This window comes from Struthio camelus, chromosome 21 (genome assembly GCF_040807025.1).
Source record: "Struthio camelus isolate bStrCam1 chromosome 21, bStrCam1.hap1, whole genome shotgun sequence".
In the NCBI taxonomy this organism is placed as follows: Eukaryota; Metazoa; Chordata; class Aves; order Struthioniformes; family Struthionidae; genus Struthio; species Struthio camelus.
This window is the reverse complement of record NC_090962.1, coordinates 2,862,017-2,875,493: the sequence shown is the minus strand read 5'-3', so window position 1 is coordinate 2,875,493 and position 13,477 is coordinate 2,862,017. Positions and strand designations below refer to the sequence as shown.

The following is a 13,477-nucleotide window of genomic DNA, read 5'->3' as shown; positions in this document are numbered from 1 at the left end:
TAAGGAAGGCAGATTGGGCCACCCACAATGCCATTGGACTAGAACGTGCGATGTTAAGTAATGAAACAGGATAGGGTAAATGGAATGCTTGGTATTGGACAACAGCCCTGATGCAACAGCTATCTCGGAGACCTGACAGGAGGAAGAAAAGTGTTTTCCAGCTACCAGTTTTATTGGAGTGCTACAGTGTGAGATACTGGTGGGGAAGTGGCAGTGTATCTGAAGGATTATATGAAGTGTGACAGCATAAAAAACAATACTTCTGTTTTCATCAAGTAATCCTTGTGGGTGAAATCCCACACTCTAATAATACAAAGAGTAGATGGACTGTCATTCTGACCTAGTAAGGAATTCCTTTTATAGCTGTTCTTAAAATAGAAAGAAAATTTTTCCAGTAGAAGTATAACATTGTTAGGTTAAAAAACACATGAGTTTTGTCGTCCAGGAAAACTGGGCTTCCAGAAGGTAAAGTGTTGTCGGGGGAGGAGGAATATGATTTTAAGCACTGCTTGTGTTGGCAGTTTTATCGAGGTACTCTAGCTGCCATCTATGTCATTTTTCTAGAGACTAAGGTTAGGAGACTAAAGTTACGGAGTTTTTTCTAAAATATATTGGCCTGCGCGGTTATTTGCTGTCTTTTATGACCAAAAATCAGACTGCTATGTAGTTTATTTACAATTGTTTTTTAAAATGTGTTTTTGCAAGGAAGTAGAAGCTAAAGAAAAATACTTAATGGTGTATGCAGTTATCCCTAAGAATCAGAGGTAGATGAGAAAAGTCTTCCTCATTTGAATAGTAGTTTTCATATGTAATGACATAGAACATTGAGCTAATTGTTATTCTTTTCTGTAAGATAAGCTATGTAAGGGAATGCTGGGAATTGATAGGAAATCTGTTGAATTCTGTGAACGCATGAGCTATTGCAAGTAATGGAAATTCCACCTAGTAAGTGTTTCACTGATAAAAATTAATTACATAGCAGATATAAGATTAAATCTTCCAGTGCTTTCTGTGTGATAGATAATATTGGAGACAAATGAATACTGCCCCAAAAAGATTGAAGCAAATCAAATACTTCAGCTCCTGCTATGGAATTTTTTCCTAAGCTTAATCCTTTGTACAATAGTACCCTAGTACAATACTGGTGTATTAGTGCACTAGTAAAATATGAGTTTGGTTTGAAATCTTTTAAGGAGAAGCTCATTCAATTAAAACAAACAAAACCACATTTATTGTTTTATTACAATTTTTTGAGGGGGCTTATATTTCAACCCCCATTTGCCCCTTCCAAGGTGTCACATCTTCAGGAGAACGTAAGCACAAAACCTGAACAAATTTATACATATTTGATGATGACGCTTCTTGACAACCTTTGAAATTTTGGTTGCTTAGCCAGACATGTTGTCCTGAGGTTGAAATCTTTGTTTTCCCTTCATACAATGTTTTTAGTAATTATTCCAGACAGAAGGGCCTAGTTTCTCAGTATCTGTCTTGGTTTTCTCCAGGATTGGCTGGAGAGGTGAAGTCTGTTGGAAACGGAGAATTTTAGAGCAATGATATCGCTAGTTCATTGACAGAGTACTGAGTGTTTGCAGCATGGAACGTGATCTGTGCATTGCCTGAAGACTGAATATCTACTGCTAAAATCAGTTGTCCACAAGGCATAAGTTTTGTATGCTTATGAAACTTTTAAATTATAGTTTGTTAATGAATCTGAATTTTTGCAGTGCTCTGCTAGCATCAGTCAAGTTTTGGTATGTTTTTGTTACGCGGTTTTGCGCTATGGTAGCCAGGACTTCACCTTGTTGAAGTATTAATGGTAGTCTGATACTGTTAAGAATGGTTTTGGTTTGTCAAGCTAAACAGGTTTTTGTAGTTTCACTGAGTTCATTTTGACTTTCAGATAAACAAATGAAGTTTAGTTGATTTGAACATTTTAAAAACTGGAGATTCACATTGCTTGAATTGAATTATTGGCTTGAATTGCTTCCGCAACCTGAAGGTCATTTATCTATGATAATTGCATGTAATTCTATCAGCCAGTGTAATCAGTGTATCACAAATACTCTAGATATATATTTTAACTGAGGTTAAACAATTTGTGCACACCTTTCTAAATGGTTAAGAAATATCTGATATTATAATTGAATTTAAATATTTTGTGACTTCCTTCCAGATTTAGAGGCTTTTCTCTTTCTGAAGAACACTTGTAACAATGACAGTATGTATAAGGGAGCATAGATACTCACCATTTCTTTTCTGGGATTACCAACAGCAGATTATCTGGCAGAAGTTCTGATTGTTCAATTACTCTATTTCAGGATATTGATTGGGTACAGACAGAGAAACATGTGTTTGAACAGGCATCCAGTAACCCATTCCTAGTTGGTTTACATTCATGCTTTCAAACAACAAGTCGGTAAGAAAGATCTGAAATTATTTTTGTCTTGAAAGTCTTATCATTGTACTAACTGCTTCTCATAAAGCAAACATAACCATGGAACACTTCCATCATGTAGTCAGAAGTCTTTGGAAGGAAGCATTAGTATAGTCAGGCATTCAGTGGGAGTAGTGTAGTCAAAGGCTGTGGGGCAGAGCAAAAGGCAAGAATCTTCAACTCTGAAGGAAAAGAAAGAGAAGGAACGGTGTGCTGTGTGCAGGGCAGTGTGACTTCAGCAATAAGGGGATGATAGCAGGGCAGAACAGAACTTTGTAAGAGATAGCTTATACATGATTCTAAAGATGAGGGCCAAATCATGTCCTATTGTAGTTCTCTTTCTTCAAAATAGTATAAGAAAAAGCAGTATAGTTACATGCAAATATATAAATATCCAGACAGATGACTCTTGGACTTGAGCAAAAAGCAATTATATCCTTTTGCTTATGTTCAAAAAGAAAAACTTTCAGTACTAGTGCTGTGTGTTCTAGCAGGATATGTACTAGGACAGCTAGAAAGAACTCTCCTAAGTAATTTGAGCAACTATGAATCTATATATGTATGAAGAAGTATTTTTGACCTGTATGAGTCTTGTGAACCTGTAGTTGTTTCATTTGGAAAAACATTTAATAAATCCTTTGGTTACTTTGAAATATTAAATTTTTTGTTCTCGTGCACACAATCCAAAGTGGATTGTTTGCTAATAAAATGAAGAACTTCTATTCCAATGGGGAAGATTGATTGTTGTCATTTTTTTTCTTAAAGCATTTCCATAAACATGCCTATCTTGCTTTTATAACACAAAATGACATATAGCATAAATCATAAAAGTCCTTGCATCCTGCCTATTTAGGTAGCATGCACTGTAGTATATACACTGTTCTATGCATTCTTCATGGATTATCTAGTCACTTATCCTTGAGGAAAAAAACACCTGTTGATTAGTGTGTATTATAAATTATTAAAATACAAATCCAGGCAAAAACCATTTCTTCAGTCCACTAACTTTCAGCCCCTTAATGGCCATAGTCACAGGAACAAGCTTTTTCCTAGCAGGAAAAACGCAACTGAGAAAAAGGAAGTAAAGCTGTATAAAAGCGTTCTGAAGGTCTGAAAACTAGGAAATGTTTTGGACCAGGAAGAAAAATATTATCTCTAAAGGTGACTGGCTACAGATCTGACTAAAAGAAATTCCTCTTGCAGGAAGAGGCAGGGAGAAAGGAAAAACAAACAAAAGCAACAACCCCACCCCAAACAAACGGAAACTGAGCCTGTTAAACATTCACAAACGTCCTAGTCCTCTCATCAAATTAGAACTTAGTAGCTTTGAACATCTAATCTAAAGGCGTGGAAGGGGGAGCTATTGAGGATGAAGTTTCTTTTAAATGCTGTCAGAAGCAAAGAAAAAAAAAGATGTCATTTGTAGAAATATTTTTAGCATGCCACTTTGATAGTATAACATCATAGTGGAGGAAAAGAAATGGAAAAAGAACACACTGAAGGTAGTCAGTGATTTCTGTATTGCCATTGTTACAGAATTTATTTTCAGGAGGCTGCTTTTTCCAGTCTGGCTTATCCTTTCAGTGAAACCAAAATCTTATAACTTCAGCCAGTTGTCATGGATATAGCTGTAATGTCACAAATTCAGAATTCTGAGTTCATTGCAGGATCAAATACAAGTAAGAAACTGATTGGAAGGGAATAAATTTATCCAGAGCAGGTTCTGTTGATAACTGGCCCAAAGAAAGTATGTTGTAATATGAAAACAATTTGTGTATAAGTCTGTTATTAAAAAAGAATACATTTTTTTAAAATGTAATCATATTTGGTGTGTTCTTTCCCTTTTGTATATTTTTTAAAGATAAAATACATTAAGAGAAAATAAATATACTTAGAGAAGACACTTTCAAAACTTTTTTTATTGTCTAGGGTTTTGTCACTAGCCCATTCAATAAATGTAGCCGTTTTTGTTGTTTTAGATATCAGTGATGCTTTTCTTATGTATATGTATATATATACATGTATATTATTTTACAATAATATGCTCTGAGCTTGCCCAGAATTACCAGATAGGTGTCTTCCAAGAGTAGTTACAATCTGAAACCTCAGTCCTGCAAAGCTGTAGGTGTTTGAATAAATCCTGAAAACAGCAAGGACTACTACTAAGAACACACTTAAAACAGCTGGGCATGACTTGACGCATGCAATTTTAAATTGCGGATTCTGGATGTTAAACACCAGGTGTCCCTAGATAGGAGAGGAAAGTTTGAAATGGGGAATATCTGGAGTACTGTACTAAGCTATTGCAATTGTTGGCAGTATTTATTTTATTCATGCTTTACTTAGTCTTTTATTCTTGTGCAGAAGCCACTGAAAGACTTGCAAGCTGTGGTGTCTAGTAATTGTTCCTGGTTTACTCTGTTCAGTAAAATACCTAGGAGCGTTTTCAATGTTTCAAATGAAGAATCTTTCATTCACAATTTAAAAAAAAAAATCTTTGCCAAGAATGTATTTTAGAATCATCTGAGAGGCTGTAGCGAATGTTTCCCAAGTATGTTGTGGGCTTGCGGAAAGGAATTTTCAACTCATGGAAAAGTAGGTGTATAAGGAAATGCTGCTTCCTGGGACAGCTTCAACTTTCATAAGAAACTCTCACTCAGCATATTTCTATTTTGTAGGTCTTTGACCATGCCAGCATTGCCTCGATCATGTTTTCCCAAGGATAAAGCCTTCCTTTCAAGCTGTAATAAATATCTTTTTATATGACTCTTGATTCCATCTATATTTCTTTCTCCTACTGAGTGAGAACCTGTTTTGAGAAGACCATTTAAAAACTCAGTTTTACAGGGAAACTAATAAGTATTTACGCTGCAGCCTTTTGTGCCTATGTCTTCCATTTAGTGAATATGCTGTGTGGAGAGTAAAAGAAGTGGGTCCATTGTACTTTTTTTTTTTTTTAAGTTTACATTCAAAGCCTAAAATTCCCCATGTTGCTTATTCACCTGTCTCAAAAATTTGTGTGAACTTGTAGAGCTTCTCGCATTCCACAGGAGCATGCCTAAATATCACACAGGAGTCTAATGTACCTCAATAGTATGACAGTCATCAGGCATGATTCTGTTTCTTCCTCCCTTTTCCTTGTCACCTCCCCTTCCATATTCATTGAGTAGGGTTTTCACTTTAGTTCTCTGGAGTTCTGCTTGAGTTGAAATAGAAGTTTCCTGTGCATGTGTGTGTACTGATGAATTGGATTATGTGCAAGATTGTCTCAGATACCTACAGCCCTCCCACTATAGTTCAGCTTGGTTTTAAAAAAAAGTTTGGACAATACTGAAAGTTCTAAAGACCTTTGAAGATCTGGAATTTAACAAGCTTATTCTAGTTCAAAAGTGACAACCAAGCAGTGTTACTGTATTATCAATATGTTGAAAAGACCAAGTTGTGTAAGACTAAGTGGGATAAAAAAATTTGTGAGTTTAGTCAAAAAGTTCTTTCTGGTTAAAATGTGCTAGGAAGGAAAGAAATCACTGCATGTGAGTTAAGTACTCAGAGTACTAGCTCAGGAAGCTCTAATGCATCCTGAGTTAGACTTGAGTGAAAGGAATTTTCCCTTTGTTAGGAAACCAGAGTTTTCATATTAATGTGTAGACTCTTCTCTACTAGGCAAGGAGCTGAAATACAATAGCACTGGACAATTGCCTGATATAATGAAAGAGAATTGTAGTTGAAATCACGTTTTTCTACAGATAAAGTTCCTAGCAAAGTGAAGAGAGGGCGAGGTTTGATTATCTAACCTGTTAACCATGGCAGATTTAGTTTTCAAAGGGGATAAATAAAAGACAAACACGTGTTGAGTATTTCACTCTTAGTTCTTTAGTCTGAATCTGTGTATACAAACAAAAAAGTTTTTCTTCTAGGAATGAGTATGTATTAAGAATATGCTAGAGCATATAATTTTATTTGGAAAAAATTGTCATACGCTATTTTTTCTTTCTTTTTTTTTTTCTTAAGTAAATTTGGCTTATTCTTCTGAGTCAGTCTTCTGACACCTTGCTTTTGGTATATCTCTTTTAGCTTTTTAGGAACTGAACCAGTACAAAGAGCAAGCTTCAGAGTTATGTAATTAATATCACAAATCCTATGGAATTTACTGATTGCTTTAGTAGTGCTGATTACCCATTAATTACTGTTGATAATCAAATGTATAGTTATTTTTAAAAGATGCTGACCTTCCAGTGACAAAACCATTTCAAAACCAAAAATGGGAAATTTCAGATTTTGTCAGTGCAGAAAACCATCTTTAGTCAAGTAGAGAGTGTAACAATAACTATTCTATCAAAGTAAATCTGTCAGACTACTGATTGTTTACCTTGAATTTAAAAAGCATACAATTTAATTGATGTAATTTTAAAAATATATATTTTCATGTTAAAACATTTATTTTAAATTTGCGTTGTTTCTGGGAGGTTTGTGGGTTTTTTCAGTCAACCAAAATGTTTTTATTCAAAGCAATATACTCACTAAACAAATTTTATAGTATGGATTTGTGTTGCATAAGTTTAAAAACAAAAATGAACAAAAAACCCCAGCAGCCTTCAATAGGGAATAGTCATGTAGTATTTTTATATTATTATGGGTATATAAACTTTTGTCTGCTGTCATCATCTACTCTTGTGACCTTCCGGTGTGGATTTTCTTTGTTTTTTTTTTATTTATTGGGAAAAGAAAATTCTGCTATCATGTATACTATTTTACATGGTTCTGCAGGTTTCACACTAAAGAGTAGCCTCTGTAAGCAGCTGCATCTCCTTTACATTTACTCCAGCTTCTCCATTTATATTTGCATTTGAATGACGCATATGATCCTATGTAATATGGATCAAATAAGTGTTCTTTTTTTATTCTTGATTTGTGTTGCTCTGAGAAGAAAAGTGAATCTAAAGCAGGAATAGAAGTGAAAATGGCTTGAACTGGAAGGTTAGGTAGGAATAAGGACTTATTTTTTTCTTGAGCATTTCCTTGAAATCCATTTATTTGTATATATTTTTCAGATTGTTTCTTGTCATAGAGTATGTAAATGGGGGAGATCTTATGTTTCACATGCAACGGCAAAGAAAGCTTCCTGAAGAACATGCAAGGTATTTCACTATACGTTCTTAGTGGTTCTCCTATGTTGTTTTTATTTAATGTTATATAAAATGTCTTCAAAACTATTTTCTATAAGAGAACATAAACTGCAAAGAAATAATGAAATGTTGATTTTTAAATATAGAATGCAGTGCCTTGGGAAAAGATGTTACTTTTATTTTTTCATAGGATATGTATTTTTTTAAAATAAACAAAGCATTTGATAATAGGAATAACTGTTACCACTTCACTGTTTGCTGCTTCATGTTTAACTGACGTATCTTTGAAATGTTGATGGGAGATGTAACTATGAATTATTTTGATCTCATATTCAATTAATCAAATGATGGCATTAGAAGGAAGAAGAAAAACTGACTTTGCGTGGTTTAGTACTACAGAAAAGTCTCATTGTAGTCTTTAAACTGAAAATGAAGTTTTTGAATGTTTATTAATTTGACGTTTTGAGGAAAAAATCTATAGGTTATACAGATAATTCTTTTCATTCCACCCATGAAGAAATATAAATGTGCCATATTCATTTTAAGGAATAGTTTTACTTATGAGTTCAGTATCAGTTATGAGTAAACATAACTTTTTTGGTATCCTGTTCATAGTGAAAAGCTGATGCAAGCTGGTGTTTCAAGAAATGATTTTCTTAAGTTGTGCCAACTCTTGTGTAATCTTCATGTTAGTATGATTTTTTTCTTTCTAATTTCAGGTTTTATGCTGCTGAAATTTGTATTGCTCTAAACTTCCTACATGAAAGAGGAATAATCTACAGAGATTTAAAACTAGACAATGTTCTTTTAGATGCAGAGGGTCATATCAAATTAACAGATTATGGCATGTGCAAGGTAAGACTGTATCTTAGCTTTCTTTTATTTCTCTGTAATTCAATGTTGTATCTCTCTGGTGATCCTTTTAAGTCAAATACTGCATCCAGCAGTGCTAAAGTAAAACTTGGAATCATTACCCTTAGCTTAACACTAGTGTTACTGAGCCCAGAATTTGGTTGTTAAATAACAATTTTACTCTGAAAAGTGACTTTTGAAAACAACCATCTAAGTAAATTTTTCTATTGAGTGTTACAAGTTGTATGGGTCATTTTGGGAGACGAAAGTAGTTTATCTCAAGTCCAGCACCGAATAGAGGAGGCAGCCTGCTTTTATACCTGCGCAACTCCACTGGAGATAGTATATTCTAGCTAGCTTTTATTTTAGGATGCCAGAACCACTGGAGGTTCCTGGGTTGGGTTAGTTTTGATTCTTGGCCTAATAACCAAGTCTTTCTTTTATTTAACTTTCTATGCGACCCAGGTTAGAAAATACGAGTAGATTTTCAAAAAGGTCTTTTCCAGCTCTAAAACCTGTGTTCCTGTGAATATGAATTGTATTAACCATTTTCTATGGCTGGGGCTTTGGAAAACAAGCTATGTGAATTGTTAACTTCACAGGAACTCTGTTTTTATGCTGCAACCTTTGGCACCAAGCAGCAATTTAGAAAGCACTGTTTTCAAAGTGCTTGGTAAAGAGTAGAATATACTTATGTCACATAAGAAAACAAGAAAGCATCAACAGAAAATACTAGTGTAGAAGATACTGACTTTAAATAAAATCAACGAAGACAATGCCAGTTGCAATTCTGGTTTCTGAGACTTATTCTCACCAGGAATTATACTGAACGCTCATCTTGCTTCACGTAATAGCCAGAAACAGTGTGGTGGCAATAACGGAGACTTGAGGTCAAAACAGCAGCTCAAAAGAAACAGCAGATTTTGTGCCAGATTAGAACTACTTCAGTCATCTCTGGTATCCTTACTTTACACAGATAAATTTTAAAGAATCTAGAGATTGAATGTACAATATTAATGTAAGTTACTTCTTTACCTTACTAATTTCAGAGCATGATTAAGGCATGTTACGGTAAGGTAGTATCTTGTTCCCTTCAGAGAATAAATACTGCACCAGTTTCTAAGAATTCTGGACTAGTGTTTCTCCACTGTCAAAATACCCAGGTTGTTATGAGGCTTGGCTTGAAACACAGCAGTTATGTAAAAGCCTTTGATTTGTTCATTTGTAGAAATAGAAGGCTTTTCCCCCAATACCTGTATGAGTAGGATTTCCATACTTTTTTTGGTCTGGAAAAAAATCTTCTAAAATGTGCCTTTGTAAGTAGTAAGCAAATTGTTACTAGAAATGTGTTGTGACTCAGTTTTACACATTTAATTTGCTGCTGCTGAGCTATGAAGTCATAAGCCAGTTTTGAGCGCTAAGAATTTTTTTCAGTCTAACACTGCCTTTTTTGAAAGGAAGGTCTTTAGACTCCCGAAATAACTTTGTTTTACGAGTGTAATGAAACAAAATTCCTAGACATAGAGCTCAATTTTAAATTGCTTACCTGATTTGTGCATATAGGAAGGATTGGGCCCTGGTGACACTACAAGCACTTTCTGTGGAACACCAAATTATATTGCACCAGAGATCCTCAGAGGAGAAGAATATGGTAAGCCAGACTAAACAATTTGGCTTTGTAATTATAGTGAATCACAAATCAAAGTTCTAGTTTTAGGTTGCATCACATACGTTTATTATTAGATTTTTTTATATTGTGTGATTATACATTGAGAAAATTGAATGCATTTTGTACAGTTTTATCTGAAATGAAAAGATAGTTTTACCCCCTGTAGTCATGCGTTTCAGCTTTTCTTAAATCATGCTTGAGCAAAAGTTAGCTTTCTCCTGAGCAAGAGCTGTTAAATGATACCATGGCAAAACGAAACAGTCCTTGGCATTCTTTACGTTCCAAGTGCAATTGTCCCCCAGAAAATTTTATAAAATTCTGTCACAAAAAGTCATTGTTCATACAGAAGTCAAAACTGTAATAGGCTTTTTAACTTGCGTTATTTGAGAACTGATCTGTTGAATTGGGTACTGTTGCTTAGATACTGTATCTCATAATGTTCAGTTTCTTTTAAAAATCAGAAATTTTCAGCTTAAATTTCTTTTTTTGAATCTTTGAGTTTTCATTGAAGCACTGCTGTGTGATGGACACCTACAGACTCTGATTCAAATTACATTTCTAGTGCACATTCGGAAAACTCTGAAGCCTGATCCAGTAATACAATAAGCCATGATATTTGTAGCTTCAGTTAAAGTAGAAGGTTTTCAGTATTTTGTGGAAGTGGGCCATTAATCTTCACTTACAGATAAGAGAACACCTAAATTCAAGGAGTCCTGGCTAAAAACCTGCTCTGTAAATACTTACAGGGTTCAGTGTGGATTGGTGGGCTCTTGGTGTATTGATGTTTGAAATGATGGCAGGAAGGTCTCCTTTTGATATCATTACTGACAATCCAGACATGAATACTGAAGATTACCTCTTTCAAGGTATAGTCACTTTGATTATTTTGTGGGGTGTTTTTGTTGTTTTTCATGAATTCTGTTGGGGAAAACTAATGAAAATTAGCAGTTGCAGTATGATATTTAAAAAGTGTTTATGCCTTTCTTTTAGACTTCAATGTTTCTTTTAGACCTTTCTCAAATCTCAGTTTATCTGATGGCTGTCAGCAGATTTACTGTAGATGGGAGAGGGCCACAACATTTCCAGTTCCTCGTTCTAGGAATTTACTTTGCTGAACTGGGGGAAAAAATGGCCCTGAATTGGGGACCATACTTCAGATGAAATAGGGGGGAAAAAAAAAAAAATCTTTGAGAATTGCTTATAAATATCAAGTCCAGAGTTCAGAAATAACCAACAAAAGCAAGGTTCTACAGCTCTGTGGTTGTAGATGTCTGTTAAGCAGCATTAGTCAGATGTCACATACATAGTCAGCATGGGGTTTCCAAAGGGAAAATTGCACTTAACCAACTTGATACCTTTTACAATGGTATGACTAGCTGGGATGAGGTGGAATGAGGGGAGAGCAGTGGGGATGTTGTTTACCCTGACTTTAGTAAGGCTTTTGACATGCTCTCCCATAACATCCTCATAGACAAGCTGATGAAGTACAGGCTAGATAACTGGACTGAAAACTGGCTGAACTGCCAGGCTCAGAGGGTTGTGAGCAGCAGCTCAAAGTCCCATTGTATCGGATGGCATCTTTGTCAGCCTACAGGCTGTTGATTTTAAAATCCGGTGCTATGTGAGGATTAGAGGATTTCTCTTGACAGAATGGTATCTATCTAGTTTTGTTCCAAATATCTTTTCCTTCTGATGAAGTTAATAAAGCTTCTTTCTTTCCTTTTAACCCTCAGGAGTAGTGACATACAAGGTTTTCTAAACAGAAGTGGTAATACTTGCCATAAATTTATACAACAGAAGCTCTGTTACAGTTTGAAGAATGGATTGCAGAGGCATAGCATAGTCTGAGCTGAGTTTTGAAGAGAATGGTTTTCCTGAGAAATAATCCTTGATCGGCCAGTCTTTGTGCAATGGAGAGCTCTTTCAAAAGCAGTTGCCTCCCACTCCTTAAAATGCAGACTTGTTTAAACTACTTAATGCAGTTGTCATACCGAATCTGCCCTGGTGGTCTGGACCAGTGTAGCATTAACTTAATTATTGTTTAAAAACCTACATATGTATATTAAGGACACTGAAAAGCTTTTATTCCTCATTTTTACAAAAAGTAGAACAAACAGATAATGAAGCTAAAATTTGTTTAGAAAATCTTGAAATGTCAGTTCAGTTGTACCTTGTATTATGTAACTCCTTTTGTTTGCACTATTTTAAATATTTACCATATTCTCCCTTGTCCAAATGGTAACTCAAACCATAGAGTGTTTCTTTTGGAATTATGAAGAGTATCATAAAACAGAAAATAATACTGCTATTTTTAAACCTGTAACAGTTATTCTTGAAAAGCCAATCCGGATTCCAAGGTTTCTTTCTGTCAAGGCCTCCCATGTCTTAAAAGGATTTTTAAACAAGGTAAATGACATTCTTTTATTTTTAGCATCTAAGATCTGGAGGTTAAATCTTTTTGTTGAAAGGAACGTAAGTTAAGAAGTTACTCTGCTTACTATTAAGAAAATCTATAAAACCTTGACATCCTAACTTTTTAAAATAAATTCTTCTTAATTGTTAAATTACTGAGAACATTTTGCAGCACAGAACTTGATTTAAAAGCCAGCTCATAGTTAATAATGATTGTAGACTTGTGTTTATAAACTCTGTTTTCTGGAGAACTTACTAACTGTTAGTTCATTTAAGCTGGTTGAAATCTGTTGCACTAATGTCATATTTAATGGAGGGAAAAAAAGGAAAAGAACTATACTGTACTGTAAGTCTAGACTTTTTATTTTGGAAATGTTGCACAATAACATGTTTAAGTGAATTTTAAAACCTACTTCATTTATTTAAAAAAAAAAAAAAGTTGATAGCCCTAATATGTGTATCTTGCCAGCAGTTTGCATAGTACTGGGGATGCTAGAGTTGTGTAGATAGGCTTTGACAAAAATGGAATCTTTCTTCACTAATTGATATAACATCAATTTCTTTGTTTTCTGCAGGATCCCAAAGAAAGGCTTGGTTGTCAGCCACAGACAGGATTTTCTGATATCAAGTCTCACACATTTTTCCGCAGCATAGACTGGGATCTGGTAAAAATAATTACTTCTGTTTGTGTGTTCAAAAGGAACATATGCTTTTTGTTTCTTAATTATGTAAATATACAAAAATCTTATTAAAAACAGAAAAAGGAGTATTTCAATTTCACGAATATAAAACAATTTTCCTTTCTCCAGAGAGGGTAATGTAATGGAAAAAGCTTTGTTTCATGACCAAAATTCTGACTTTTTTCCAAACTTGAAGAATGGTTGCAGCTTGTGGGGATCATTTTTTTTAATTTATGATGAATTTTATAAAACAGCTTAAAAAACCTATCAGAACCTTGATGAAGCCACTTATTCTCTGGTT

The 13,477-nt window shown here is 34.5% G+C and overlaps 1 protein-coding gene across 8 annotated transcripts in view; it reads left to right on the top strand.

Moving 5' to 3' along the window:
• The window catches only part of PRKCZ (protein kinase C zeta), a 78,282-nt gene that overhangs the window by 49,219 nt on the left and 15,586 nt on the right, over positions 1-13,477 (top strand). For all 8 annotated transcript variants that reach the window (XR_011135776.1, XM_068915975.1, XM_068915974.1 and 5 more), the window contains 7 exons: positions 2,322-2,419; positions 7,489-7,575; positions 8,283-8,418; positions 9,979-10,066; positions 10,831-10,950; positions 12,411-12,490; positions 13,072-13,161. Coding sequence is in view for 7 of the 8 variants with exons in the window: in XM_068915975.1 (XP_068772076.1) it covers positions 2,322-2,419; positions 7,489-7,575; positions 8,283-8,418; positions 9,979-10,066; positions 10,831-10,950; positions 12,411-12,490; positions 13,072-13,161 (699 nt within the window). In the remaining variant the exon portion in view is untranslated. The remainder of the gene's footprint in view (positions 1-2,321; positions 2,420-7,488; positions 7,576-8,282; positions 8,419-9,978; positions 10,067-10,830; positions 10,951-12,410; positions 12,491-13,071; positions 13,162-13,477) is intronic.